Source organism: Suncus etruscus, chromosome 1 (genome assembly GCF_024139225.1).
Source record: "Suncus etruscus isolate mSunEtr1 chromosome 1, mSunEtr1.pri.cur, whole genome shotgun sequence".
Lineage (NCBI taxonomy): Eukaryota > Metazoa > Chordata > Mammalia > Eulipotyphla > Soricidae > Suncus > Suncus etruscus.
Window position 1 is genome coordinate 108441583 of NC_064848.1, and position 26880 is coordinate 108468462.

At 33.5% G+C, this 26880-nt stretch overlaps 1 protein-coding gene across 1 annotated transcript in view; it reads left to right on the top strand.

Annotated features, from left to right (window-relative positions):
• The window catches only part of GNAT3 (G protein subunit alpha transducin 3), a 46772-nt gene extending 27514 nt beyond the window's left edge, over positions 1-19258 (top strand). The window contains exons 5-8 of the mRNA XM_049783569.1: positions 2485-2613; positions 15994-16123; positions 16308-16461; positions 19068-19258. Of these exons, the coding sequence (XP_049639526.1) occupies positions 2485-2613; positions 15994-16123; positions 16308-16461; positions 19068-19258 (604 nt within the window). The remainder of the gene's footprint in view (positions 1-2484; positions 2614-15993; positions 16124-16307; positions 16462-19067) is intronic.
• The last annotated feature ends 7622 nt before the right edge of the window (positions 19259-26880 follow it).

The following is a 26880-nucleotide window of genomic DNA, read 5'->3' on the forward strand; positions in this document are numbered from 1 at the left end:
TAATATCAGGTCCATACGATATCCACATATCTTTTACATTTACCATATAATACAAAATGGTCTCAGTCATTTCTTCTGTGTCATTGCCCCTTTCTTCTTATTTGACTGCCTGCCTTTCTCTTTCATTATTTTGATAAAAACAATAAACATATTATTTTCTTAAATAAAAAGTCCCCTCAGATTTAAGTTATCAAAGAAATGAACACCGGAATGTTAAAAGTTCCAAAACACTCACCTGACCATCAATATTAGAAACATAGAAATGAAACACAGTTATGTCAAAGGGGGTAAAAATATATCCTTTTTTATATGTTGAGATCATCTAGTGAGCAATCTGAATTCCCTTTTCTTTATTATTTAACACAAACTTTACCAGAAAATAATGTACTTCTTTCTGATGAATTCACTTTTTCTTTTGTCCATACTTTCGTAAAAAAAAAATTAAATCTTAAAATAAATTAGCAGTAATTTTTCAATGTATATATAACTAGAAGAAAAATCTGATTTTTTAAAATGTGGTTTGTACTATATGTATTTCGATTCTTTAGTTAAGCTTAAGTTTTAGGTCACAGTCTTAAACACCCAAATCCTATATTTGTCTATTCAAACAAGCATTCTAAAAGCAAATTTGGCTCCTGCTAATGATTCTACTTTGCTTGAAATCATTTATACATGCAAATAAAAATACATTTAAAATGTTTTCTTACCAAAACATTTATTCTTTTATCATTAAATTAAATTTATTTTGTCTGCAGGTTTGCATTTTTATTCTACCTGAATGAACTAACAGGAAAACTACTATATATGCTGACCCATAAACTAGGGAACATTCAAAAGAATGTGCTTTTTTTAATACAAAGTAGAGAAGTTTAATTAGAAACTTTTCTATACTTATCACCGATAAATTGATTTATTTCTCTCCTTTTTAAAAAAATTTTAAATCTTAAATCAGCAGTAAACTTTTACTACACATATAATTTGTGTGTGTGTGTGTGTGTGTGTGTGTGTGTGTGTTTCTGGAGTGGTTATTTTTAGTAAAAATTTTATGGGAGAATTGTACTTTTTTGTTGTGGGTTTTTGTTTGTTTGTTTGGGGCCACACCCGATGATGCTCAGGGTTTACTCCTGGCTATGCGCTCAGAAATCGTTCCTGTCTTGGGGACTACAGAGGACTTCAAGGCATCAAACCACGGTCCGTCCTATGTTAGCGCGTGCAAGTCAAACACCTCACCGCTTCCACCACCACTCCAGCCCCAGAATTGTGCATTTTATCTGAATAGCAGAAAACTTACTACGTAGATTGTCTACATTATGGGGAAAACATTTTGGAGTGAAGACTGGACCATAACAATAGTGTTCAAAACTCAGTCCTGATTTTGTGCCAAGGATTTACTTCTGGCAGTGCTCAGAGTACTAGATATAAGGCCAGAGATATAACTGAGATTGATCACATGCAAGGCAAGTACCATAATCTTTGTACTATTTCTTTGACCCTAAATTTAAATTTTAAAATATAATTTAAAAGTTTAGTTCTATGAATCAACTAAGACAATAGCTAAAAAAAATTTAATCCCTTAAAAAACTCATCTTTTCAATAGTAATATTCAGCAGGATTCTTTTTCTCATAATCTGTCTGATGACTATGCACTCATCATGATTTTTCAATACATTGATTTTTAAATACATATATAAATTTGGTATAATAAAAGGATCAAATTTGCCCCTAGTGGACTAATAGTATTTCCATTTAATATTTCATAGAAATAATAATATTGTATTACAGAATCTGAGTTTCAAAAACTCCAATGAAGGTTCTCAAGTTTTATTAGAGATATAAAAAATTATGTTTTCAAAAAAGATATCTATTCAAAGATGAAATTGTTCTTCTCTGGTAATAGTTCTTCTAAATAAGATATCTGAGGAAAAGTTAAGGACAGTGCTAAATTAAATAATGAAGAAGAGGTAGCAATGGGTTTTCATATGTAAATTCAGCCTTGTGTTCCCAGGAGTAATCTAAAAAATTATCACTAGTACCAGCTTGAAACTTCAAGAGAGTCAGAAGTTTCTTTTACTGAGCTAAGTAGATAGTGATGGCTCCTAATAAAATTGCTCAGAATCTGAAACTAAATAATCCATGCAGAAATAATACAAAAAACTTTAAGCTATATTTAAACTGATTAAAATTACTATAAATAAAATGATTATTTCTAGAAAGAGAATTTTTCTTTCAAACATCTATTCATAGTCATAGAAAATCTATTACATATACCTCAGCACTTAACAGACTAGATAGCTTGACAATAATCGAATCCCTTACTCACTCACAATAAGACAACCTCTTGAATTCTGAAGTACGAAGTATAAAAAGCATTAACTGGACTTTAATAATTTAAATGGACATTAAAAATGCAATTGTACTGGGTCCTGGTACTTTCAAATACAAAATCAAAAATGTATGTTATCTTATGTTTTTGTTTTTTGTTAGCTACCTTAATGACTTGGATAGAATAACAGCTCCTGGGTATGTTCCAAATGAGCAAGATGTTCTGCATTCCCGGGTGAAAACAACTGGAATCATTGAAACTCAATTCTCCTTTAAAGATTTGCACTTCAGGTATGAGCAAATGTCTTCTCTATCATTTAAAAACAAATCTACATTAGGTTCAGTATCTCGTCATGGAGAATATTTCTAACCCATGCTCAAGAGCATTGATTTGTTGGTAATGCTCAATAGACCTGTTTTAATTTGCATACCACTGCCTTTAGGACCACTGTAGTCCTTCACCCTGGTTTATACTGGATTCCAGTTTTAACACTCCAAGGATTTTGTCACAGTCTTGCATAAATTACAGCATCTAAATTTGATCTTCCTCATGCTCACAACTGATACCCTGCTTTGAGAAAAGGGAAATATATTTAAATAATATTTGAGCTACAGGTGCCACAGTTCCTACTTCTCTTGCTTTCCAATTTTCTTTTAAAGATTTTTCTTAATTTATTTTCTTAGTTTACATAATGCAAATAATCAGGTAATCATTTAAATACAATATTTACTAAAAATAAAACAAGATACATTTTATAAATGCCTTAAAAATGAAAATGCCGGGGCTGGAGAGATAGCATGGAGGTAAGGCGTTTGCTTTTCATGCAGAAGGTCAGTGGTTCGAATCCCGGCATCCCATATGGTCCCCTGAGCCTGCCAGGAGCAATTTCTGAGCATAGAGCCAGGAGTAACCCCTGAGTTTTGTTGGGTGTGACCAAAAAAATGAAAAAAAAAGAAAATGTCTATTAATTTATTGTTATCATTAAACCTTCCTCGAAATTCTATTGCAAAAAAATTACTCAGTACTGTACCAAGATACAAGTCTGTAATATTATATCACAAGTATCCTCCTATAATTACCAGCATTTAATACCATGATGCTTAAATGAAATAAGAAATATATATATATATATATTTATAACTATTCCATGTCATGTGACTCTGTCTTTAAATGGAACTTATAAAGGAATACAAAATGTTATAATTGGGTTTGATCTTGATCATTTACTAATTTAAAAATATCAACATAATAAAAATAAGTTTAGTCAATTCTATATAGGAATATTTCTAAAATTAGCAATTTTTAAAATTAGCAATGGGAATATTTTTAAAATTAGCAAAAGCTGGAAAACACCTACTTTAATTATTAGTGTCATGTGTGAGGGGAAATTGTTTTAATGAACAAAAAGCTTTAAAATTATTTAGATTTTAAAAGGGTATAATATAATATCTAACTAAAATATTGTTTCATATGTTCAATATAAAGTCACACTTATGAAAGAAAAGTCTTCAATTTATATATGCATTTAAGCCCCCAGCAAAGTTAACTTTTGAAAGAGCCAAGAAAAATCATACTCAGATAAACAGAGTACAAAAGTGGGAATCAATGTCTCCTCCTAGAAATGTTTACAACATTTTACAGTTTTGCCATTAGTCCAATCATTCCCGTGACATGACTACTTAGTTGCATCTGCTTTCTTCATTTTTCTGACCTTGATCCCATTTCTTGGCTATTTCATTGGGAACTCAACTCTAGCTAATTCTCTCCTCTCCTCTCTCCCAAGTTCTCAAAATATTTTTGGTCCATTACTTTCCTCTCATATTTCTTTCACCTCTCCAAATATTCACTGAAAAACAACAGAAACTGTAAACATGACAGCACTATTTAAAATAGCCAGAATCTGGAAACAACCCTCTTGCCCAACAACAGATGAGTGGCTCAAGAAACTGTGGTACATATAGACAATGAAAAACTACATAGCCTTTAGAAAAAAATTAAGTCCTGAAATATGTTTATACATGGATGGATATGGAGGGTATTATGCTGATTGACATGAGCCAGAGGGAAAAGGATAGATATAGAATAATCTCACTTGTTTGTGGGATATTAGAAAAATGAAAGACAGTGTGGTAACACTCTAGAGACAATATTGCTGAGGATCAGCTGAGGATGAATCCATGGTAAGAAACTTGCCACAGAGAGTGGTGAGTGCAGTTTGAGGAGAAAAGAATCTACTATGACAATGGTAGTTAGGGCTGATCACTTTGGACAAGAATTTAGTGAAAGGAAAGTGACATGCATAACACCCATTCATCAACAACAGTACAGACCAGTTTTCAAAAAGAAAGGGGGTGAGAGGAGATAAAGAGAGGAGAGAGAGAGAGAGAGAGAGAGAGAGAGAGAGAGAGAGGCAGAGAGAGAGAGAGAGGGAGAGAGAGAAAGAGAAAGGAAAAAAGAGAGTGGGAGAGAGAGAGAGAGAGAGAGAGAGAGAGAGAGAGAGAGAGAGAGAGAGAGAGAGAGAGAGAGAGAGAGAGAGAGAGAGAGAGAGAAGCAAAATACTTGCCCCAGAGACAGGTAGGACTGAGGTGCTGAGAAGTGGGAAGGTGGGAATGAAATGGAGATATTGATGGCCAGAAAGGTGCACTGGTGTACATGCTGCGAATAAAACCCAACTATGAACAAGTCTGTAACCTCTGTGCTTAAATAAAGCAATTATAAAAATAGAAAGAAAGAAACTGTAGACCTTGTAATTGTTTTCTTCTTTTTGATTTCACTTTTGTTTTGAGACTATATGCCAGTGTTTGGTGGTAATATAAAAGTGGTGTTCAGACTTTAAGCTCCAGAATTGCTACTAGCTAGGCTTGGGACACCACATAGAGCTAGATCAAATCTAGACCAACATGCCCATTCTGATGAACAATTATCACTTCAGCCTATCGAAGCTGTTTGAACTAAAGTCCTAGAATTTCTTTATTAAAAAGTAGATCTTAAAGAAATTATCTTTTTTTTGAATTTGCTAATAAATGTACTGTAAGGAAAATGTAAAGTAAAACCCTACCGGAGAGTTGTAATGTTCTATTAGTCAATCCTATGTAAACAAATAGAATTTTCTTAATAGACATATGGAAAGTCAAATTTGAAAGTTAATGTCAAACATTGAATACAGGAAAGTTCACAATTGTCATTGCAACCCAATTTAATATCTCTCATTATATCATTATCAAAAATATTTTCATTTATCTGTTTTTAAAAATCCTAATCATTTAAACATTTCATTACTAATTTAATTTTTTAACATGGATTTCTTAGAAATAGTTCTTTGCCATTGTTTCCACATCAAACATTATCTTTTGTGTACAGAGGCATTTCCATTCTATTAACATTCTGACACTACTACTACAATTGGTCACATGGCAATTGACATATAACAACAAGGTCTTTGGAACAGGGGAAGAGAAGAAAACTAATTTGTGGCCTTTAATTATTTCCCTGGTGAAAATAATTGACCAATTTCAATCTACTAATGTGATGATATTAGATGCAGAGTTGGAAAGAAACATAAACAATTTTCACTAGCCATGTTTATGAGAGCTAGTATAACTACACCATTGTTATAAAACTTTTAAAATGGTTTTAATTTATCAATATTTAAATTTTTTCAATTCTGCTAAGTTTGTTTGTGCCTCGTGTTTTGAATTGAAGCTTCCCAGAGAATAAATTTCCGCAGTAATTAATTCTTGATTATCACATAGACAATTTTTGCCAGATGAAAAAATGTACTAAGTCAATCAGCCTATAAACATTATCTTTATATCTTTGCTCAAATATAAGAAACTGACATTGATTCTTTTTTAGTAAGACTTTTGTTGTTTTTGCTATTTGGAGGGTGAGAGTGCAAGGATTCTTTTTTTTTTTTTTTTTTCAGAGGATAATTCTTGGCTCAATGATGGTTCAGTCTTAGCAATGCTTAGGAACTGCCATAATCTATTTTATCTCAAGGGATTGAACCAGCGTGTGCTGCATGCCAGATAAGTGTCTTATCCCTGAAACTGTCTCTCTGACCCATTTTTGCTTTTTGTAGAATATTTTCAAGTGAAGAAATGGAGTTTGGGGCCCCACAGAGGGTAAAACATTTGCCTTGCACACAGTGGGCCAACCTGGGTTTTATCCCAGGCATCCCATATGGTCCCCGCGCCTGCCAGGAGTGATTTCTGAATGCAGAGACAGGAGTAATACCTGAGCAATACCCGGTGTGGTCCAAAACAAAAACAAAAACAAAAACAAAAAACAAAAAAATAGAGAAAAGAAATGGAGGATAAACAAGGTAAAAGATATCCTAATTATCACATATAAATATGCATGAAAATACAAGTAATATGAATAGAATACATACTGATATAGCTTAAAAACCATGCTCTTCACTATTTTTATTGTATATAGTAATGGCATATATAAAATAATGGTATAATATATAATATATAAAATAATGACATATATAAAATTACTATTTTTACTATATACAAGATGTCTTTTCAGTGATATATGTCAAGCTAATAGGCTACTAACTAACTAGATGATACTAATATTTGTAATACTGCTACTGATTTATAATTCTTTTCAAAAAAGTGAGAAATAAAACAACAGACCGTGGGTGAGGTGCCATTGAATTGTTAAGGCATTGTGTAAGTTCATAAATATGAGCAGAGTACATGATGATTGCAGAAGAAAACACACAATCTCAGAAATTCCTATTTACTTATTGGAACAGCTATTTCACTCAGTACCAAATCATCTCAATATTTATAATTTTAAGTTAATTATGTTCTGATAAGCAATGGCCTCAAAAATAAAACATAATTAAAAATAATTTTTTCATATTATCTCTCTTTACATTAAATTCCAGGACCATTTGGTACTTCATGCTTCCTTTATACTTTTGTATTTCTGCAATTATGTGATGCACATTCTGAACTCATAAGCATGTGATCAATACTCTGATGCTTTCTTTTATTCAATTATTATTTCTTTTGGAAGAGTTTTACTGCTGTTAAATATTGTGAGAGTTTTATAGACCTTGAATAGTAGGTCTTTATTCAATGCATGATGCTTGAATTTTCTTCAGTTCATATGTGTTAAAAATATCATTTTGAACATTACATAGCTACTCAATCTTGCTATTTACTAAAATTTGTTTTGAACTCTTTTGTTTTCCTAATAAGTTTTACTTTCTCCTTAGCTTATGAAAGTGTTTCATAAAAAGCAGGGAGATATGGGATGCATGCTGGGAGCAGGGGTGGAGGGAGGACAATACTGGTGATGGGAATGACACTAATTCACTGTCACTTTGTACCCTCAATATAACTTTGGAAGATTTGTAGCTCATATTGGTCACAATAAATAAAATAAATAAAAAAATTTATGAAGAAGTAGCTGATTTATAGTATAAAATAGTTAAAAAGAAATAGTATTTTATAGAACCATCTAAATTTATTAAAGTGTATTTTAATTTTAGTCACAGTAGTTAACTTGTAATTGCCTAATAAAGTTTTATAATTGAATCACACTTTGTTAAGTACTGATGAACCAGCCAGATCAGCACAGATTTTTTGTATTATAAAATCTTTTAGTATTTTAAGGTAAGTAATGTAAAATAATGTACATACATTCTAACTCAATTTTAGTAAGTGCCCTAGTATCAAAATATATATTGCATTAGCATTGATTAGTGTTCACATAGCATAAATCATCCCAGAAATATTTAAAAACAAAGACTTTATTTGCATATTAAATCGGATCTTTAAATAGAAATATCAAAATGAAAAATTCTCTCTCTGGCAATGTACTGTATCATTGTCATGTGCTAAGTTATTGGAAGTTCTTATAATATCAGAACTCTACAAAGTTGACAAGGTACCTTTACAGATGTAAACGTATTATATAAGTAAAAAATTAACACAAATTATTTTTATAAAAGAATTATCTTGGATAAAGTGCACAAAAATAAAAATACAAAGACTGGACAAGTATAGAAAAGTAATATTTTTCCTAAATTGCCCATAAATTAAAATTAGAAAGTAAAGAGATTTAAAACATAGGAACTATAGAAAAGAAGTCACCAAAGCTATTATAATAGATTTAGATTTTATAAAATCTTCATAATTTTAAACCATATTTGAGCAAATCTTATATGAAGTAAATATTTCAATTTCAATTATGTTTAATATATTTATTTCTTTGAGTATATATTGTTTTAGCAGTCTACCAAAAATCTGTATATCAACTTAGCTTTGCCATTTTTTTTGTATCATATAAGGAGTAATTCATACATAACAATATATTTGTTTCAGGTTGAAACTACCAAAATAATAAACTATATAGTGTTATGTCATATTATTATTTTTATGACTTCATGGTTCACATTATTAAGTAAAGTATAATTTGTGAAGAATATTAAGTTTCCAATACATATACATTAAACAGACATATGTAATGGTGTTAATAGTAATGACAATTTAGGGCCGGAGCCGTGGTGCAAGCAGTTGGATATTTGCCTTACATGTGCTAACCTAGAATGGACCAAGGTTTGATCCCCGGACTTCCCATAAGATCCCCCAAGCCAGGAGCAATTTTTTGAGCACATTGCCAGGAGTAACCCCTGAGCATCACCAGGTGTGGCCCAAAGAAAAAAACAAAATAATAATAATAATAATAATAATAATAATAATAATAATAATAATAATAGTACTAATGTCAATTTAGAGGCCCTATACTCTTTCATGATTGTGATTCTGTTTTGCAATCATAAACAATTAAGGAATTGGAATGACCTCTATGCATATTATTTCTTTTTTTTTCTTTTTTTTTGGGGGGGGGCACATCCGTTTGATGCTCAGGGGATACTCCTGGCTAAGCGCTCAGAAATCACCCCTGCCTTGGGGGGACCATATGGGACGCCGGGGATCGAACTGCGGTCCTTCCTTGGCTAGCGCTTGCAAGGCAGACACTTTACCTCCAGCGCCACCTCACCAGCCCCTGTGCATACTATTTCTATCTGCAAATTTGTACCCTAACTTAATTCTCAATTCTGGTACAAGGCTGTTTCTTAATATACCAGTTTACATTTTTAACCTCCCATAATAGACCCAAATACATCAAATAAGTCTTGTTCAGAAAAATAGTTTAAAATAATTTCCTCCACTAATATATCTTATTTTCTGTAGTTAAATTAGTTCAATTAATAAGTAAAATTGTTCTTTGGTTTCTTTTTCTTTTTTTTACAGAATTTTTTTAAAGGATTATTATATGGGAGAATAGTGAATTAGGTAATGAATAAATGAGTAATGAGTAAACTTGATTAATTGATTCATCTTAAATTATTTGAAACATCATGCTTACACTTCGTTTTATTTTATTATTGGGGTTTTGGGCCACTCTTGGAGATGCTCATGGGTTACTACTGGCTCTGTTCTCAGGAATCACTCTTGATGGTGCTCAGGAGATCATATGGGCTGACCACATGCAAGACAAGTTCCTTACCATCTATACTATCACTTTGGCCCTGACCTCTTGTAGAAGGGGCCAAATAATTTTTTTGTTTTATTTTGGGGACCAAACCCAATTTTACTAAGGACTTACTCCTGGTTTTGTGTTCAGGGGTCATTACAGGAAAAACTCTGGGAAACACATGCAAAGCAGGGGACTGAACCCTGGTGGACATCCTGCAAGGCAGCACCTTGTTCACTGTATTATATTTCAGGTGACCTAAATTCAAATTTAGAGGAAAAGCTAAATATAAAAAGAATTTGTGTGTGTAAGAAAAATGTCTGCAACAGAAATAAAAAAATAAGACTTTTTAAAATCATAACTTTATCTGATGCTAAATTTATATTCAAGAGAATCAATATAAAAGCAGATCTCCAGTCATTGGTCTGATTCTCTATTAACATTTTAGATTACTCATGACAGATGGTAACAGAAATACTCAGGCATATATCTCTAGGCATATATCTCTAGCATCAATCTGCAGAAAATAATTTATTTTTTATCAAGTGAGTAATAAAACGAGATTAGTATGCAAACTAAGATAGACATTCAGAAGTCCTTTTATCAATACGAGTGAAACACTTAAGACTGGGTACTCTTTGTACTCCTTGAGGAGAAATGTAGCCTACCAATATATGTTTATTGAAGTCTGTATAATACTTTGAAAGGACTCTGGACTGTGTCATATCACTTAAGCTATATCATATATAGCACATAAGCTTTGTAACTGTACATATTTTCCTGAAGATAATGGCAATTTCTTACACACAGGATTAATTACAGCAGTGAAAGAAATGAAACCATCAAAGCAAATAAGACATATTGAAATAGATGGACATTAGCACACTCTGATTTTGGTTTGTTTGGTTTGGGGACCACACTCCATGTATACTGGACTTACATCTAGCTCTGAGCTCAGGGATTACTTGTTAAGAAGCTCAGGAGACCATGTTGGAAGCCGAAAACTGAATTTGTGCTGGTGTTTTATGCAAGGCAAGCAGTTTACAATCTTAGCTCTCTTTCCCCTCCCTCTGATTTTTATCTCAGGTTTTTCAAATGTATATGAAGTCTTCTTTTCCCTCTTTCTGGGAAGTTTATTTCTTCCTACCAGAGTCTAAAGATTAAAAACCTTTATCTATTGATCCTTGTGCTGCTAAATCTTGTTTTTATTTTTGTTTGGGTGCCATATCCAGTGGTGCTCAGGGGTTTCTCCTGACTTTGTACTCAGGAATCAGTCCTGGTTGACTGGGGGGGGGGGGGAATCATATGGAATTCCAGGGAAGGAACCTAGTTTGGCAACATACAAAGCAAGCACCTTATCTATTGTCCTCTGGTTCATTGTGATATTGTTTTGTTTTTGTTTTGGGGCCACACCCAGCAGAACTCAAGACTTACTGCTGGCTCTGCACTCAAAAATGATTCCTGGCAGGCTCAGAGGATCATATGGGATGCTGAAGATCAAACCCAAGTCAGCTACTTGCAAGGCAAATGCTCTACTACAGTGCTATCACTCTGGCCCCGCATTATGATATTTTTAACTATTGTTATATTTGTAACTATTTTAGACTCTAGCCCATTGTTATATTTTTAACATCCCTACATCCCTACTATAAGGGGATATAGATAGGGATGTAGGGAGGTTCCAGCTTTCTGATTATCCTTAAAATGATTGGCTCTTGTCTAGGGTTATCTTCCCACTACTCCCTTGTCCTTCCCTGATAGGCTACCTGGTACAGCCAGATAGACTGAGGAGGGGTCTATGGAAATAGACTCACAACATGTGGTCCTTACAAAATGGTGTTTCTCCCTGCTCAAAACCTAAAGAAGAAGCCTGCCATGTGGCTTTTACAAAATGGCATCCCTCGTTGTTCAGAAGTTAGGTCCCAACAATAATATCAATTCTATTGGCATTTAAATATTGTGTTCTCTAAAATACAAATGATTCATTTTTTAAATGACATTTGTTTGGTTCCATAATTTGCTAGATCTCTTATAAATCGTGAGCACCCCTTGGTGTGGCCCAAAACAGAGTTCAAATGGGTTCAGCACAGAATCATTTTTCTTTGTCAATAAATCCCTAGACAATTAGTCATATATTATTCATTCACTATCTAATCACTTATATTCACAGTATGTGATCCATGCACATATGATTAAGAAAATATGTACCATACATATAATATGCAGATCTAGATGATGTTTGTTAAAGAAAAAAATAAAGACTACAATTTGGGAGGGATAGTTTTGCTTCCCTTGGTACCACAGATAACACCATCTGGCATGGGGAGAAAATCAGCAAATTCTAGCAGAGATAATTCCAATTCACTTGGTGAGGACTTGAACACTTACTGCAGATACTTTGTACTAGTCTGATATTTCTAGTAATTTTTTTTCAGCTTAATTATCACATTCACAGAATTCATCATGGAGCTGGTATGTATCAATATAAATTTTTTAGATGAATCAGTAAATCATGGGCAAACTAAGCAAGGGTTTATTTGAAAACTAATAATGATAATCATCATAACTGCATGATTATAGTGAAGTTTGGTTGGGTTGTTAAAGGATGCTTACATTTTGACAAATAGTAATTTATTTAAAATGGTATTAAATTAATAATTAAACTTTTATTTGTCTTATGGGAATTTATAAAGGAAATAAGTACAAATTACATGGTCTGAATTTTCATCCCACATTTACAATTTTATTTTTATAATAATAATTTCAATAAAGCAATAGATAAAAACTATTTTTCAAAATATATAAAATGTCTACAATTATTTAGTGGCTTAAAATATACAATTAAAAATGTAAAGGTTTGAATACATATTTATTTTTCATTCTTCTAAAAGAATGTTGAATAATTCTTTAAAAAATTGACTGGCTAGAATTTATGCTGGTATGTGTACAAAATTCAAGTTTGTTTCTACACTGTATGCCCATCAGCACCTTATTGCCTCAGTAATATTATATTGTATTTTTAGATACTATAATTTTGTATAATAATATGTATATAGCCTGGATTCTTAATGTTACAAATAACTTAAGCTCAAAGTAATGCTCAAAATAATATAAGAATTATTTCCTATCTCAATTTTCCTATAGCCCACTATAAAGATATATTGCTGGTTGAAATATGAAATCTAAACTTCTCATGTAATGTAATGTCATGTGTTATAAAATATTGTTATGTTACTTTGAGCTGAATTTAAAAGTTATGTTTAACAACAACTAGAGTTGAAGAAATAAGTTATGAGACTTCAGTAATATTTGAGCTCAAGATATATTTCTGGGGGAGATTCCAAATAGAGACAGCAGAGGAGAAAACAAAGGATTTCTCAAGTAACAATAAGCCTTAGGTGTAAAGCCAGAAAAAGATTTGCTGGATCTTTTATAACACATGATATCACATGAAAAGTTTAAAATTCATGTTTCAGCCAGTAAAATATTTAAAGTGAACTATCCCAATTTTCCTATAATTCTCTGTTGTCTCTATTTGGAATCTTTCCCAGACATCCACTTAACCACATCTTTCATCCTCTTAGATTTGATGATCATTTTTGTTGTTGTTGTTGTTGTTGGTTTTGAGTCACACCCAGTGACTCTCAGGGGTTACTCCTGGCTATGTGCTCAGAAATTGCTCTTGGCTTGGACTACCATATGGGACACCTGGGGATCAAACCACGGTCTGGGATCTAACCGTGGTCTGTCCTTGGCTAGCGCATGCAAGGCAGACTTTTTACCACTAGCACCACCGCTCCAGCTCCTTGATGATCATTCAAATTTAGTTTGTCATCGTCTGTATTTATGATAGTTCCTTCTAATTATACCCTACCTTTATACCTCCTATCATAATGTAATAACCTATGTACACACATAAATAACAACAACAAATCCATATTCTTCTGGTGCCTGACATGAAATAAGTGCTAAATAGTAAAATATATCATAAATAAATGAATAATTTTCATACTATATTACTTTTTGTTTTACCTTAATATATAATTTCAAAAAGTAGCTGTCCTGAAAGATAGCACAGCAGTAAGACATTTGCCTTGCATGCGGCCAACCCAGGGTGGACCCCTGTGGGTCCCATGTGGTCCCCTGAGCCTGCCAAGAGCAATTTCTTAGCTCAGATCCAAGAGATGCCCCTAAGCACCACCAGGTGTGGCCCAAAAATAAAAAAATAATAATAAAGATAAAACAAAATATATAAGTAGCTACTTTTTTATTAAATATATCTTTTATTTAAGTAACATGATCATATTTGGGTTACAGTCATAACCAGAACACCCCCCTTCACTAGTGCAACATTAGCCCCTCCCCCCTTCCCATCTCCTGCCTGTATTCGAGACAGGCATTCTACTACAGTAATTTGTTTTTATGTTCAGTAAGTTGCATTTTTTTTCCTTAAAGGATAAGAGTAAAAAATATATAGTAAAGGTGTGATAGTGGCAATCGCCAATGTTTGCATAGGTCCAGAAAAATGGAGAAAATGGAAAACTTTTTTAAACATGATACATGCTCTCAAGTTTTTATTTACATAGAGACTTGATATAGAAGCCCGCTTTCATCTGATTAACAAAGAATGTCTCATTTAGTTTTGTATTAGGCATAAAGATTGGCACGAGAAATAATAAAGTGATTAAAAAAGATATGGTTTCTGCTCCTGAGAGTGTAATTCTGTTAAGGTAATGGATGATAAACATGTAAAAACAAAATAAAATAAATTAGATACTAGAGAAGTAGCACAGGGGTTGAGTCTCTTGCTTTGCATTCAGGTAATCCTAGTTCATTCCCAATCACTACATTTGATCCCATAAGCTCTGTCTAGAGTGGCCTCTTCACATAATCAAGAGTAAGCCCTGAATACCACATGTAATGACCTCAGCAACTGACTTGGCCCACACATAAGAACAAAAGAAAAAGAAGCCAGTTCATTGTTGATTATAACCATCTCTGCAAATGAAATAAAATAACTGATGAAATAGAGAAATAAAATTTATGTAACATATTATTTATATAATTTCTTATAACTTTTTATCATATAAATCAGGTATTTAACTGAGATTTCTTTCAGAAAATATTGATACAAATTTCTAAAAACTGAGAAGAATATAAGGAAGAAAGTTATTATTTTATATGAACAAAAGATTGTGTGAATGTTCTGGGACAGCAAAATTTTAATTGTTTATTAAAGGAACTGAGAGATTATCTTCCTAATTAAACTTATTTTTAATAAAGAATAAAGTATTATGAACCTAACAAAAAGTAGTCAGAAACCAAAATGGCTAAAATCTTAAAAAGTTTGTTAAAAATATACTCGTCTAACAGGGAAAAAAAGCCTTTGAAATGCTATAAAATTAGATTTAGATAGAAATAAAATTTTGAGTATTAAGGCAAATAATAACTTTTAGTTTTATTATATTTTACTTTTATTATTTTATATATATATATATATATATATTTAATTTGGAGATGGTGCTCAGAGCATATATGTGGCTCTTGCTCACAGACCCATCCTGGCAGAGCTGAGGAATCATATGTGGTGCCTGAGATCAAACACAGACAACTCACATGCAAGCAAGCACATCTATTATACTGTCTGTGCTGCCTCTATCATACTTGTTCAGAGGTCTTGGTGAGAAATGTTGGATTTTTGTAAAGTAAAGGAGTTACAAAAAGAGAAATGGTTTAAAACTACATTTACTTAAACTTTAAAGTGCCTTAAATGTCCCATTTGTGCAAATTTAGTGAAATATTTGATTTTTGGTCTACATGAAATAAAAATGAAAATGAATTTACTTTTCTTGTAGTTCTTAAATTTTAAATTCTTTGAGTAATATATTTTAAATTAATAACAATCAAAAACCTTTTTAATCTTTTGTTTGTTTTTTTTGGGCTTACTGCCAGGAGTGTTCAGAACTCCCTTTTGGGCATCTGGTGGATCTCAGGACCATATGAGGGTTTCAGGGAATTTACCCTGGCCTGCCTTGTACAAAAAAAGTACTACCTCTTTTAAAATACTTTTTTTAAAGATTTTAAAATATCAATGAATTACCTTAATTTAAGTACAGTTCAGGGATATTTTATAAGATTATTTTATAGTTGTTTATTTTTTTTTGAAGAATGTTTGATGTAGGTGGACAAAGATCAGAGAGAAAGAAATGGATTCATTGCTTTGAAGGAGTTACCTGCATAATATTTTGTGCTGCACTAAGTGCCTATGACATGGTCCTAGTGGAAGATGAAGAAGTGGTAAGTCTATAAAAAAAATATGGGCCTAGTAAATAAACATCTGTGTTTTTCAATATTACTAATATTACTTTCCCAACTCACTAAAGGCCTTCCAAAGAGAAATCCTAATTTTAATCCTTGTTAATAACAGACAACGTTAGTCTGTAATAATAACTCTTATTGTTTTTATCTTTATACCTGACAGAACCGAATGCATGAAAGCCTTCACTTGTTTAACAGTATCTGTAATCACAAGTATTTTGCAACCACATCCATTGTCCTGTTTCTCAATAAAAAGGATCTCTTTCAAGAAAAAGTAGCCAAAGTGCACCTTAGTATTTGTTTTCCAGAATATACTGGTAAGATTCTTTTCCTTTAGTTCTATATTCTTATGTAGATATATATTTTTCTACTTAGATCCTTAGGGAGTAGAGGCTTATGATAATTTTTTATTTCACATAAAAGAAGATGGCATTCATATCAAACTAGTTATTTGTTTTAATCTATAACCAGTGCTTATTCTTTTTTAATACTTATAAATCCATTAATTATATGCTCACAGATTTATTGGGTGATTTATTAGACTGAGGTGATATATATATATATATATATATTTAAGAATCTACTGTAAGTCTAGTTTAAGTTTACATAGACATTATTAGAAGTACAGAGTTGGGGCCGGAGCAGTGGCACAAGGGGTAAGACATCTGCCTTGCCTGCATTAGGCTAGGATAGACTGCGGTTCCATCCCCTGGCGTCCCATATGGCTCCCCAACCAGCAGCGATTTCTGAACGCATAGCCAGGAGTAACCCCTGAACGTCACCGGGTGTGGCTCCCCCCCAAAAAAAAGTACAGATTTGCCATACATGCATTGCCTTCTCTGCACTGATCTTTCAATTTTCCCTATTATTAAGCTTTTGCATTGTTGTGGTCCATTTATTACAATTGAGATAATATAGAGGCTAAGGAGTTTGCTTCGCATGTGGTCAAACTCTAGTTCAATCCTTGGCATCCTATATAATCCTCCAAATATTGATAGGAGTAATCCCTGAGCACAGAGCACAGATGTAAACCCTGTACACCACCACATGTGGATAAAAGAAAATAAAAAAGAATAAAAATGGTCCCCCAATCCAGGAGCAATTTCTGAATGCATATCCAGGAGTAACCGCTGAGTATAACCAGGTGTGGCCCAAACCGCCCCTCCAGAAAAAAATAATTTACTCCTTGTACATTTATTTGGGTCATTCTAGTTGTGTGCCTGGCAATTACCATTACAATGTTATATAGGAGAGCTTTAATATCTAAAAAATTCTCCTCTGCTTCTCTAATTCACATCTCTTTTCCACTTCAAAACTGAAAATGATAAGGAACTGTTTCTAAGATTAGGCCCTAAATTTGCCTTAAATTTCTAAGGTTATGCCCTTCCCAGAATGTCAAACTCCCAAAACTGTAAAATATAGGACATTTGCTGACAGATTTCTTTCATTTAGAAATATTCTATTGTTTTGTATTTTAATAGGTTGATAGTTGATTTCTTTCCATCATTGAATAATATTTCTTCCACAAACAATATTTTACTATTAAAGGATACCTAGCATTTCCAAATTTTGACAGTCATTACTAAAGTTACACATAAAATCTTAGGTGCACAATATTGAATTATCTAGTAAGACTTTTCCACATCTGAAAAAAACTGACAGACTGCTTTTCACAGTAGCTGAACCAATCTGTATTCCCACTGGCAATAAATGAGAGTTCCTGTAGCTCCACAATTTTTATCGGAACTAGATTCTGCCAATGTTTTCTATTTTAATTATATCTGATTTTAAAATATTTATTTTATGAATCATGATTTAAATAATAAATTTTTAATTTTTTAATAAAATAGGGAATAAAGTCTTATGTTGGAAAATGTTTCTGTTACTGACCTATCCTTTGTAAAGTCTTCACTGAATATATTCTCTGTTAGAAAGCCAATCAAGATTGTCAGCTTGTTTAGATTTTCTATTTCTACTCTTTTCCTCCTCCTCCTCCTCCTTATTATTTTATTTTTTTGTTTTAGAACCTCACCTGGAAGTACTAAGGGGTTATTCCTGGTAGTGGTTAAAAAAAATGCAGTGATAAGTATCAAAGCTTGTGTTCTGGCTCTCTCAGTCTTCTCTAGAGCTCTGTATATTGTGCAATTAGTCAAGGGTTACACTTCTAAAATGTAACCCTTCATCAGCTCTTCAATTAGCCGTAATAAAAAAAAGAAGAACCGTGATTTAGAACTGTATAGAGTACCCTTAAGTCTAATGGTAAGGGCCATTTTCAAACTTTTTATTTTTTTTTAACTTTCACTGAGCATATTGTCTTCTCTGGCTCTCACTCAATGGCTAACTCAAATGTCACCTCATTTTATACTAACTCATCTAAAATTTATTTTCCAAATAGTTTATTAAGCATATACATATGCTTGGGGCCAGAGCAGCGACACAGCAGTAGGGCATTTGCCTTGCAAGAGGCTGACTTAGGACAGACCTGGATTCAATCCCCGGTGTCCCATACAGTCCCATACAACTGCTCCCAAGCCAGGAGCAATTTCTGAGCACATAGCCAGGAGTAATCCCTGAGAGTCACTAGGTGTGCCACCCCAAAAAAGACCCCAATTCATATACATATGCAAAATATATATGTATCTTTGGGATTGATAAATTTAATTGCTCATTTAGATTATTGTATGACTGTGTTAGTATTTCTACTGTACTCTGAAAAGAAGAAATTCTGTTTAGCTACCCAGAACAACAATAATGAAAATCAATTTTAGTACATCAATACCTGTTAACTGGCTGTGGCAACTTTGATTTTGTAATATAGAGCACATAAAGTATTGGAAAAGTAAAATTCTAAAACTGACTGATAGTTGGCATTTTTATATTTTTAAGATGCAATTAATATTTACTTCTTTAAATCTTTTATAAGGGCCAAATACATTTGAAGATGCAGGAAACTATATTAAAAATCAATTCCTAGACCTGAATTTAAAAAAAGAAGACAAGGAAATTTATTCCCACATGACCTGCGCTACAGATACACAAAATGTCAAGTTTGTGTTTGATGCAGTTACAGATATAATAATCAAAGAGAATCTCAAGGACTGCGGGCTTTTTTAATGAATTTCTTTTTCTTCCACCCTTATTTATGTATGCTTTTGAAAATATACAAGAAAAAATGATGTGTGATGGATCAATTTTGAATAACTAACTTTCTAGAAGCATGATTAGCATGATAAAGTTTTCACATATAACTGTAATTGGTTTTGACAATGAATATGGGGAATGTCTTTAATATTCTTAACTCTAAAAATTGATAAATTCTAGTAACAGGAGCATGTAAATGACACTAAATTTACCTGCAGGAAACTTCTACATAGTGTCCTATTTAAAATCTGAAGCAATAAAATTTTCAGTATATTACCTACAATTAGCCATGAGCCATTAGTCATCAGCCAGATTTTGAAATGTAATGGTATGGGCTTTCTTTTCTGTTTTATTTTAGAATTTTAATTTTGTTTTTTTTTTTCTGATAACTATATTTGTACTGTAGATGATGCTTAGATATAGAAATATTGCATTTATGGTTAATAATGGCTACTTAGTCACTACAATAAAGTGTTCACCATGCATGACCTAGTTAAAGGAAAATTATTATGCAAAAGAAATGTATACAACATTTTCTGCTTCATTTTGTTCTTTAAAGAAAACATAAATTTGAATGAACTATTTAAAAATATATATTTTGCTACTGACATGTTTAGAAACAAGACCACATATGATTGGTGCTGGAGTAATAGCACAGAGGTAGGGCATTTGCCTTGCACACAGCTGACTTGGGATGGACCCCAGCATTCCAGAAGGTTCCCTGAGCCTACCAGGAGCAATTTCTGAGTGCAAAGCCAGGAGTAACCCCTGAGAATCACGGGTGTGGCCCAAAAAAGAAAACAAAAAGACCACATATACTCAAGTTTTCAGTTTAAGTATGCTCAAGCTAAATGACAGTCATCAATGAATACCTATTTCCCATTAAGTATCAAACATATATTATTGTAATAGATTATTTGGGTAGAACAATTAAAGAAATAATATGATATTTTAGCATTATTATATTCTGGTTTATGAAAAAATAAGTAGGGAGTAAAGGTGAGAAATTAGGAGATGCTTTCAGAAGATAAATATGGGGCTTATTGGTTAGTACTTTATAGTCCATTTGGTGGTCATAAGCAAAATCATATTAGATTACCCTAAACCCTTAAAGTTTCAACTCACCCTGTTTTTATCACCTTGTTGAGTATGCTTAGTTAAGAATTATTGTCAATATTCTTGCTTTCCCACAAAACAGTGTACCCAACCTTGTTCAAATAGAAACCAATTATAACCGAAAGTGAGATTGTTTTCTTCCCTTCTGAGTCCTCTCTTAGGAAATGACTGTGCTTACTCTAGTCCTTGAATCATGGACAGGACAAAAGAAGAATGTGTGATAAACAGCTTTCAAGACTCACAAAAACTAATAAAAGCAAATCTTGTGATCTTAACTTATGACCTGGCCCACTTTACCTGCCCTGGAGCTAATCTATAACACATCTGCATTCCCAAGTGCTTAGCTTCAAAGCACCTGCATGGGGGTGGTGGTCAGGCTTGCTTTCAGACCTTGCTTCTCTCTTGACTGTATTTGTTGTAATAAATAAACCTTTTCTTTTTTTACCCAATAATATGTGGTCTGTGTCAAAGGTTTATCATCAAAACTAGTTCTCTGATCTATAAAAACATATGTACCGTATATAGCACTTTCAAAATATGTTGACATTGTTTACCTCCCTTACTTCAGTGCAAGTTATTTATCACTACTGTGAACAGAGAGCTAAATATATTTTCAAAAGCTAGAAAATATGAAAAACTATAAATTAAGGACATGTATATATATATATATACATACATATATAATTCAAATGGCAAATTGAGGAAGTTTGTCTAGGTCTGAGTATTTTTATATTCTAAATATCCAAGAATGATCACTATTCAAAGTAACCTTGGCTAGATTATCATTTTTATTTTAAAACACAAAATGGAGTTTAATAAATATAATTAATTAAAAATAAGTACTTTAAGAAAAATTATGTTAAACAGCACTTACAGAAAGATGAAGAGCATTAAAGTGGGTAAAGCACTTTCTTTGCATGAGGCCTCCAGGCTTCATCCCCAGATGTGACAAAGGTTCTTGCAACATCACCATGAATGATTCTTGAAAATAGAACAAGGAATGAGCCTTGACTATATTAGGATATGACTCTCCCTAACCCCAACTCAACACACACACACACACACACACACACACACAACCAACACATGCAGAATATAAATTATTAGCTAGATTAAAATTAAAGGACATAGAAACATGAAAATTATTCTGTTCAAACATTCCAAAGCTACATGAGCTGAGAATAGCTGGACATAGTACACAGGCAAAATTCTTGCCTTGCATGCTGCAGACTAGGCTAAGATCTCTGACATACCATATGGTGCCATGTGCACATCCAAGAAACTTTTTTATCTTTTATTTTTTGGTTTTGTTTTGTTTTGGGGAGCCACAATCAGTGCGGCTCAAGGGTTCAGAGATCTGCATTCAAATATCTCTCCAGGCAAGTTCGGGGGACCATAAGTGTTGCTGAAGATCGAACCCGGTTTAGCCGGATGCAAGGCAACTTCACTACCTGCAGGTTGCGGTCGCTCTCTGGAGTAATACTTTTGGAGTATTTTCTTAAGTAATACCTGAGTGCAGAGCAAGGAATAATCCCTGAGCACTGCCAGGTATGACATTGAGATTATTTATACAATGAGATTTTAAATTAAAAGTATAAATTCTAGGCCAGAAAGATAGCATAGGGTTAAGGAGGCTTGCCTTGCCCGTGACCAATTCTGGCTAGATCCCAGGCATCACATATGGTCTCCTGAGCACCCTCTGAGGACAGAGCCAAAAGTATATCTAAGCAATGCTACCTGTGGCCCAAACCAACTCCACAGCCTGGATTTTGTGAATATAGGATACCAGGCTAGGATGCATGATCCCTGGCTTTAACTGACATCTCTGCCTACTAGATGAGCACCTTCAATTTTGGCTATACCCTCCCTTGTAGGGAGCCAGATTCTCCCTCACAGTCTTAGCATAAGCACAGCCATCTTGTAGCAAACTGCCATTTTCAAACAGGCCTGTCCTTTAGTTGGCCTATACATTGTGTACATGCCAGCTGGCCATGAGTTGACACATATTAAAAGAACCATAAGGCCACATTCTTCTGGCTCAGGAAACTCAGATCTATAGATAGAGCATTTGGTGTGATAACGGGATATTCCTCAAGAAACTTGTAACAAATTAACAGGCACATGCCAAACCTTTTGAACTGCATGCTTGACAAATGTTTGCATTGTCCCTTCCTCCCTTTTTGTAAAAGCTATATAAGTCATGGCATTTCAAAAATAAATTGACGCCTTAATCAGAATCCTTGGTGGTCCCCTTTTTTTCCACCCATTTCTATTGCAGGTGCAGACCCTTCCCACGACCACGAACAAATTGAAGCTGCACGAATAAATTGAAGCTGCAGGCCGGCACACTCCCTGGTCGCCAAGGACAGTATAGGCAGCAATATGGAGATGCTCCAGGGTAGTAGGGGGAATTGTGCTTTTGAGACCATGACAAATAGCAGGATCATGCCCTCTTCCTTGCCCCTTGGTTTATAGAGACTTCTCTAACCTATTTTTTCAAACTCTGGGACAAAATCCCCCACTTGGCCCAGTTCCAGCCATCACTCCTTCCACTTGACCTATTCTCATATATGTGTGGACACAAGTGTCTGCCCAAAGGGGGTAATATGGTGCTCAGAGTTCCTGCTTAGAGGCCCTAACCAACACATTACTCTCTGAGAGGTCAGCCTGGGGATTGTACATTTCTGGCTAGTGGCACAGAGCCCCTTGCTCAGTCCATTTCTTAGTGCCTGGTCCAACTGCTCCAGGACTGGCCATGATCTATCTCCCTTCAACTTCTGGCTGGGTGGCTTCCCCGGGCGAGAAGTCTGACAGGGCCTGCCCACTTGTCAGGGATCCAACAAAACTATTTGTACATCTCTCTTTCCTCTTTTTTCAAATCAACAATTTAATGAATTGCTTATTATGACTTGGGAAAAATGTTATAGTTGAATTTACTGCTTAGTCTCTCCTAAACACCATTCCCCTTTTCTACTTCAAACTACTTTTTCTCTATCAGTGTGATTTTCAGGAAAAAAATAAATGACTTACTTCTGGTTTTTATTTACTTTTATGTTTGGGGCCTTTTTCATAGATAACAGAGGTAGAAAGAATGGGGGGTCAAAATAGTTTGATTTGTTATTTATATTTCTACTTGTCCTTAAAAACATATAATTGATAATGCTGAGTGAAAAAAATGACATCCATCAATAGTTATTTTATAAAATGTAATCATCTGAAAGTTTTAAAAAATGTTAAGTGTTCAAACTTAAAATTAGCAGTAGCTCCATGCAGTTTTATATATATATATAAATTTATCATTTTTATTAAATGTTAAATTTATCATTTTTATTATTTATATATTTATTTTGGTTTGGAGGCCACCACCCCCCCAAGGTACTCAAGGCTTACTCCAGGCTCTGCTCTTACATCTGACTCCTGGTGGGGCTCCAGGGATAATATGGTGTGTGAGGAGCTAACTCTGGTCAGCCACATGCAAGGAAAGTGCCACATCTGCTATACTATTTTGCCAGACTCATTTTACTTTTTAATATTTAACAACTCATATCCCCAAACCCCAAATGTAAACCAATTTGTGCTACAAATTGGCAACAAGTATATTTACTTGTTATTTATGTTAACTAGTTATGTTTTAGTCAAAAGAAACTCCTCACAGCAATGTCAAAACTGGCTAGAATGAAGACTTATTTGAGTGGAAAAATTTTCACCTATTTTTCACCTATATAGTTATTTGCTCTTACTTTTACAGTTTCTCAAGAAGTCTGTCATTTAATTTTAATTTAATCATTTAGTCATTTAATTTAATCACAGTTCCACTGCAATTATATTAATAATCTCCCTATATTGAGTATGAAATAATTCTAATTTCTCCTGCTTTATTTATTATCACTCCAAGTTAGCTCCGTTCTAAAATTATTTTGTTGGCATAACTATCTTAAAGATTGATAAAGGTTTATATCTAATGAGTTTACTATTTTTTCTGGGAATGCAGAGTAGTCAGCAAATAAATCTTTGCAGTCTGGACTAGTGATTGATTATAGTTAATGGTAGAAGAATATTAATTGGGTAACATTTGTTTATATGTATCAATAAAGACAATATCAATAATACAATGTAAATGAATACAAATGTCAGTTCTACAAAGTGCACTATTAAAAAATTATCTCCAACATCTCATAATCAAGAAAACCACATTAAGGTTTCACAAATAAGTCACAGTTCATGGTTATCACACAATCAGTCTCCATTTACAAGTTATGGACCTGTTCTTAAAGTTCTTACCTGATCCATTCATTGCAGGTGATTTGGTAAAGTGAGGAGTGAGGGGAAATAGGAGAGTGGTTCCATTTCTCTCTGCTTCAGTGCCCAAGGTCACCTTGGAAAATGTCTTGTGTGGGTCAGGACTGGTAAAGTTGTCTAAGAATGTCTATACAGCATGGACACTTTCATCTTGAGGCCAGCCTCACAAAACAGTCTTCAACCTATGCTGGAAATCCATTTGCTCTGCATGGAGCCATGGACTCTAGCTTAAGTAAGGAATTGTTATTTGTAGAAAGGAAAGTTAGGGGGGTGGCGAGGTGGCATTAGAGGTAAGGTATCTGCCTTGCAAGCCCTAGCCAAGGAAAGATCGCAACTGCGGTTCGATCCCCCGGCGTCCCATATGGTCCCCCCAGCCAGGGGCAATTTCTGAGTGCTTAGCCAGGAGTAACCCGTGAGCATCAAATGGGTGTGGCCCGAAAAACCAAAAAAAACAAAACAAAAAAAAAACAAAAAACAAAAAAAAAAGAAAGAAAGAAAGAAAGGAAAGTTAGTCCTAACCTCATATCCATCACTTTGCCTCCAAGAAAAGAATCTCAGGAGGAGGAAAAATAGTGAATAAAACAGTTTAAAATTTGGAATATTTTACTTTGAGAAGTCTGAGAAAAGTAGAAAAAAAGAAATTAGGAGTTCAAGAGAGAATATGAATTCTCTAGAGAGGGAAATAGCAAAGGAAAGAAAGGCATAGCTTGGGCAAGAATGAGTTAACAAAAGTTTCAAAGGACTTTGGGGAAGAAATTAAATACAATTGTCCTGTTCTGGAGTCCTCTATTTATATACAAATTTGACAATATATACAAAATTTGACAATCTGTGAATTGTCAGTCTTGTTCTGTTGATATTTCTTTTATATCCTTTTCTTGACAGATAAATTCTCCAGTAACATCTCCTTTTCTGAAAAGGTTCACCCCTTCTCTGGGTGGTGCCTCAAGGTCTTTAATTCCATAGAACTCAGAGTTTGTACCTCAATGGGATTTAGTCTGAAAGCCTTTGGGCTACTTTGGAGTTGGACCATTTCTTTTCAAATGTTATTAATCACCAAAACCTTTACCTGGGACTCCTATCCTTCAGTTTACACTATTGTAAAGCCTTCTAATCCCTCACAGTAGGCTATCAGTCCTAAATAGAATGCACTTTTCTTTACCTTAAAAATGTATGCTACTTTTCTTTCCCTACAGGTAGAGAATGTTCTTAGCTTTAAAGGGATTGTGTAATTAATTTGCTTCTATCTGACTAACCTAGGGTAATCTCCTGACTTTTAAAGTTTGTAAATTTCATTATTTTTGGTCAAATTTTTTGCTATGTCAACAAATTTATTCACAGGTTAAAGGTATTATGGGTTAATCCACTTAATATAAATGTGAACTTTTAAAGATCTTTTCTTATTCTAAAATATGAAGAGACTGCTCAATCATTTTATCATATTACTCTAATATAATTATTTTTGGTTTATTTTGGGATGGGTTGGGGGTAAACCTGGTGGTACTTGCAATTTTCTCCTGGCTCTGTACTCAGAAATCACTCCTGGCAGTTCTGGGGCTGAGGATGGGGCTGGAAATCATATGTAGTTTTCAGAATTGAAGAGAACCAGCTGCATTAAAGGCCACCTTAAACCCTATACTATTTCATCCACTAATGGCCTCTATAGTCAAAGTAATATGTTTATAATGGTGTTGACATTTATATTCTTGGTTTATATCGTTACTTCAACTCCCTACCCACAAAAGTCTTAATAATCTTCCAAAATTGTCACCTTCTCTACTACTCTCTTTCTAGCCTAAGTTCTTAGTTTGTATTCCCTAGAGTAGTCTTTTTTATTTTTAATCAATGTATGCTATCTATTCCTCTATTTTATTTCCAGGTATACCATATTGAGTGAGATTATCTAAAGTTTGTCTTTTCCCCTTTGGCTAATTTCATTCTAATTGAAACCCTTATTTCCATCCAAGTTTCAGCAAATGGCAATATTTCATCTCTTCTTAATGCTGCATATTATTCCATTATATACATATATAAATATATTATATACATATATAGCACACCATTTTTATGCATTTATCTCTACTAAAGATTATTTTTTCTATATCTTGGCTATTTGTACTAAGCAGCAGTGAACAAAGGTGTGTATAAATATTTTGGGATTAATATCTTCACAACTTGGG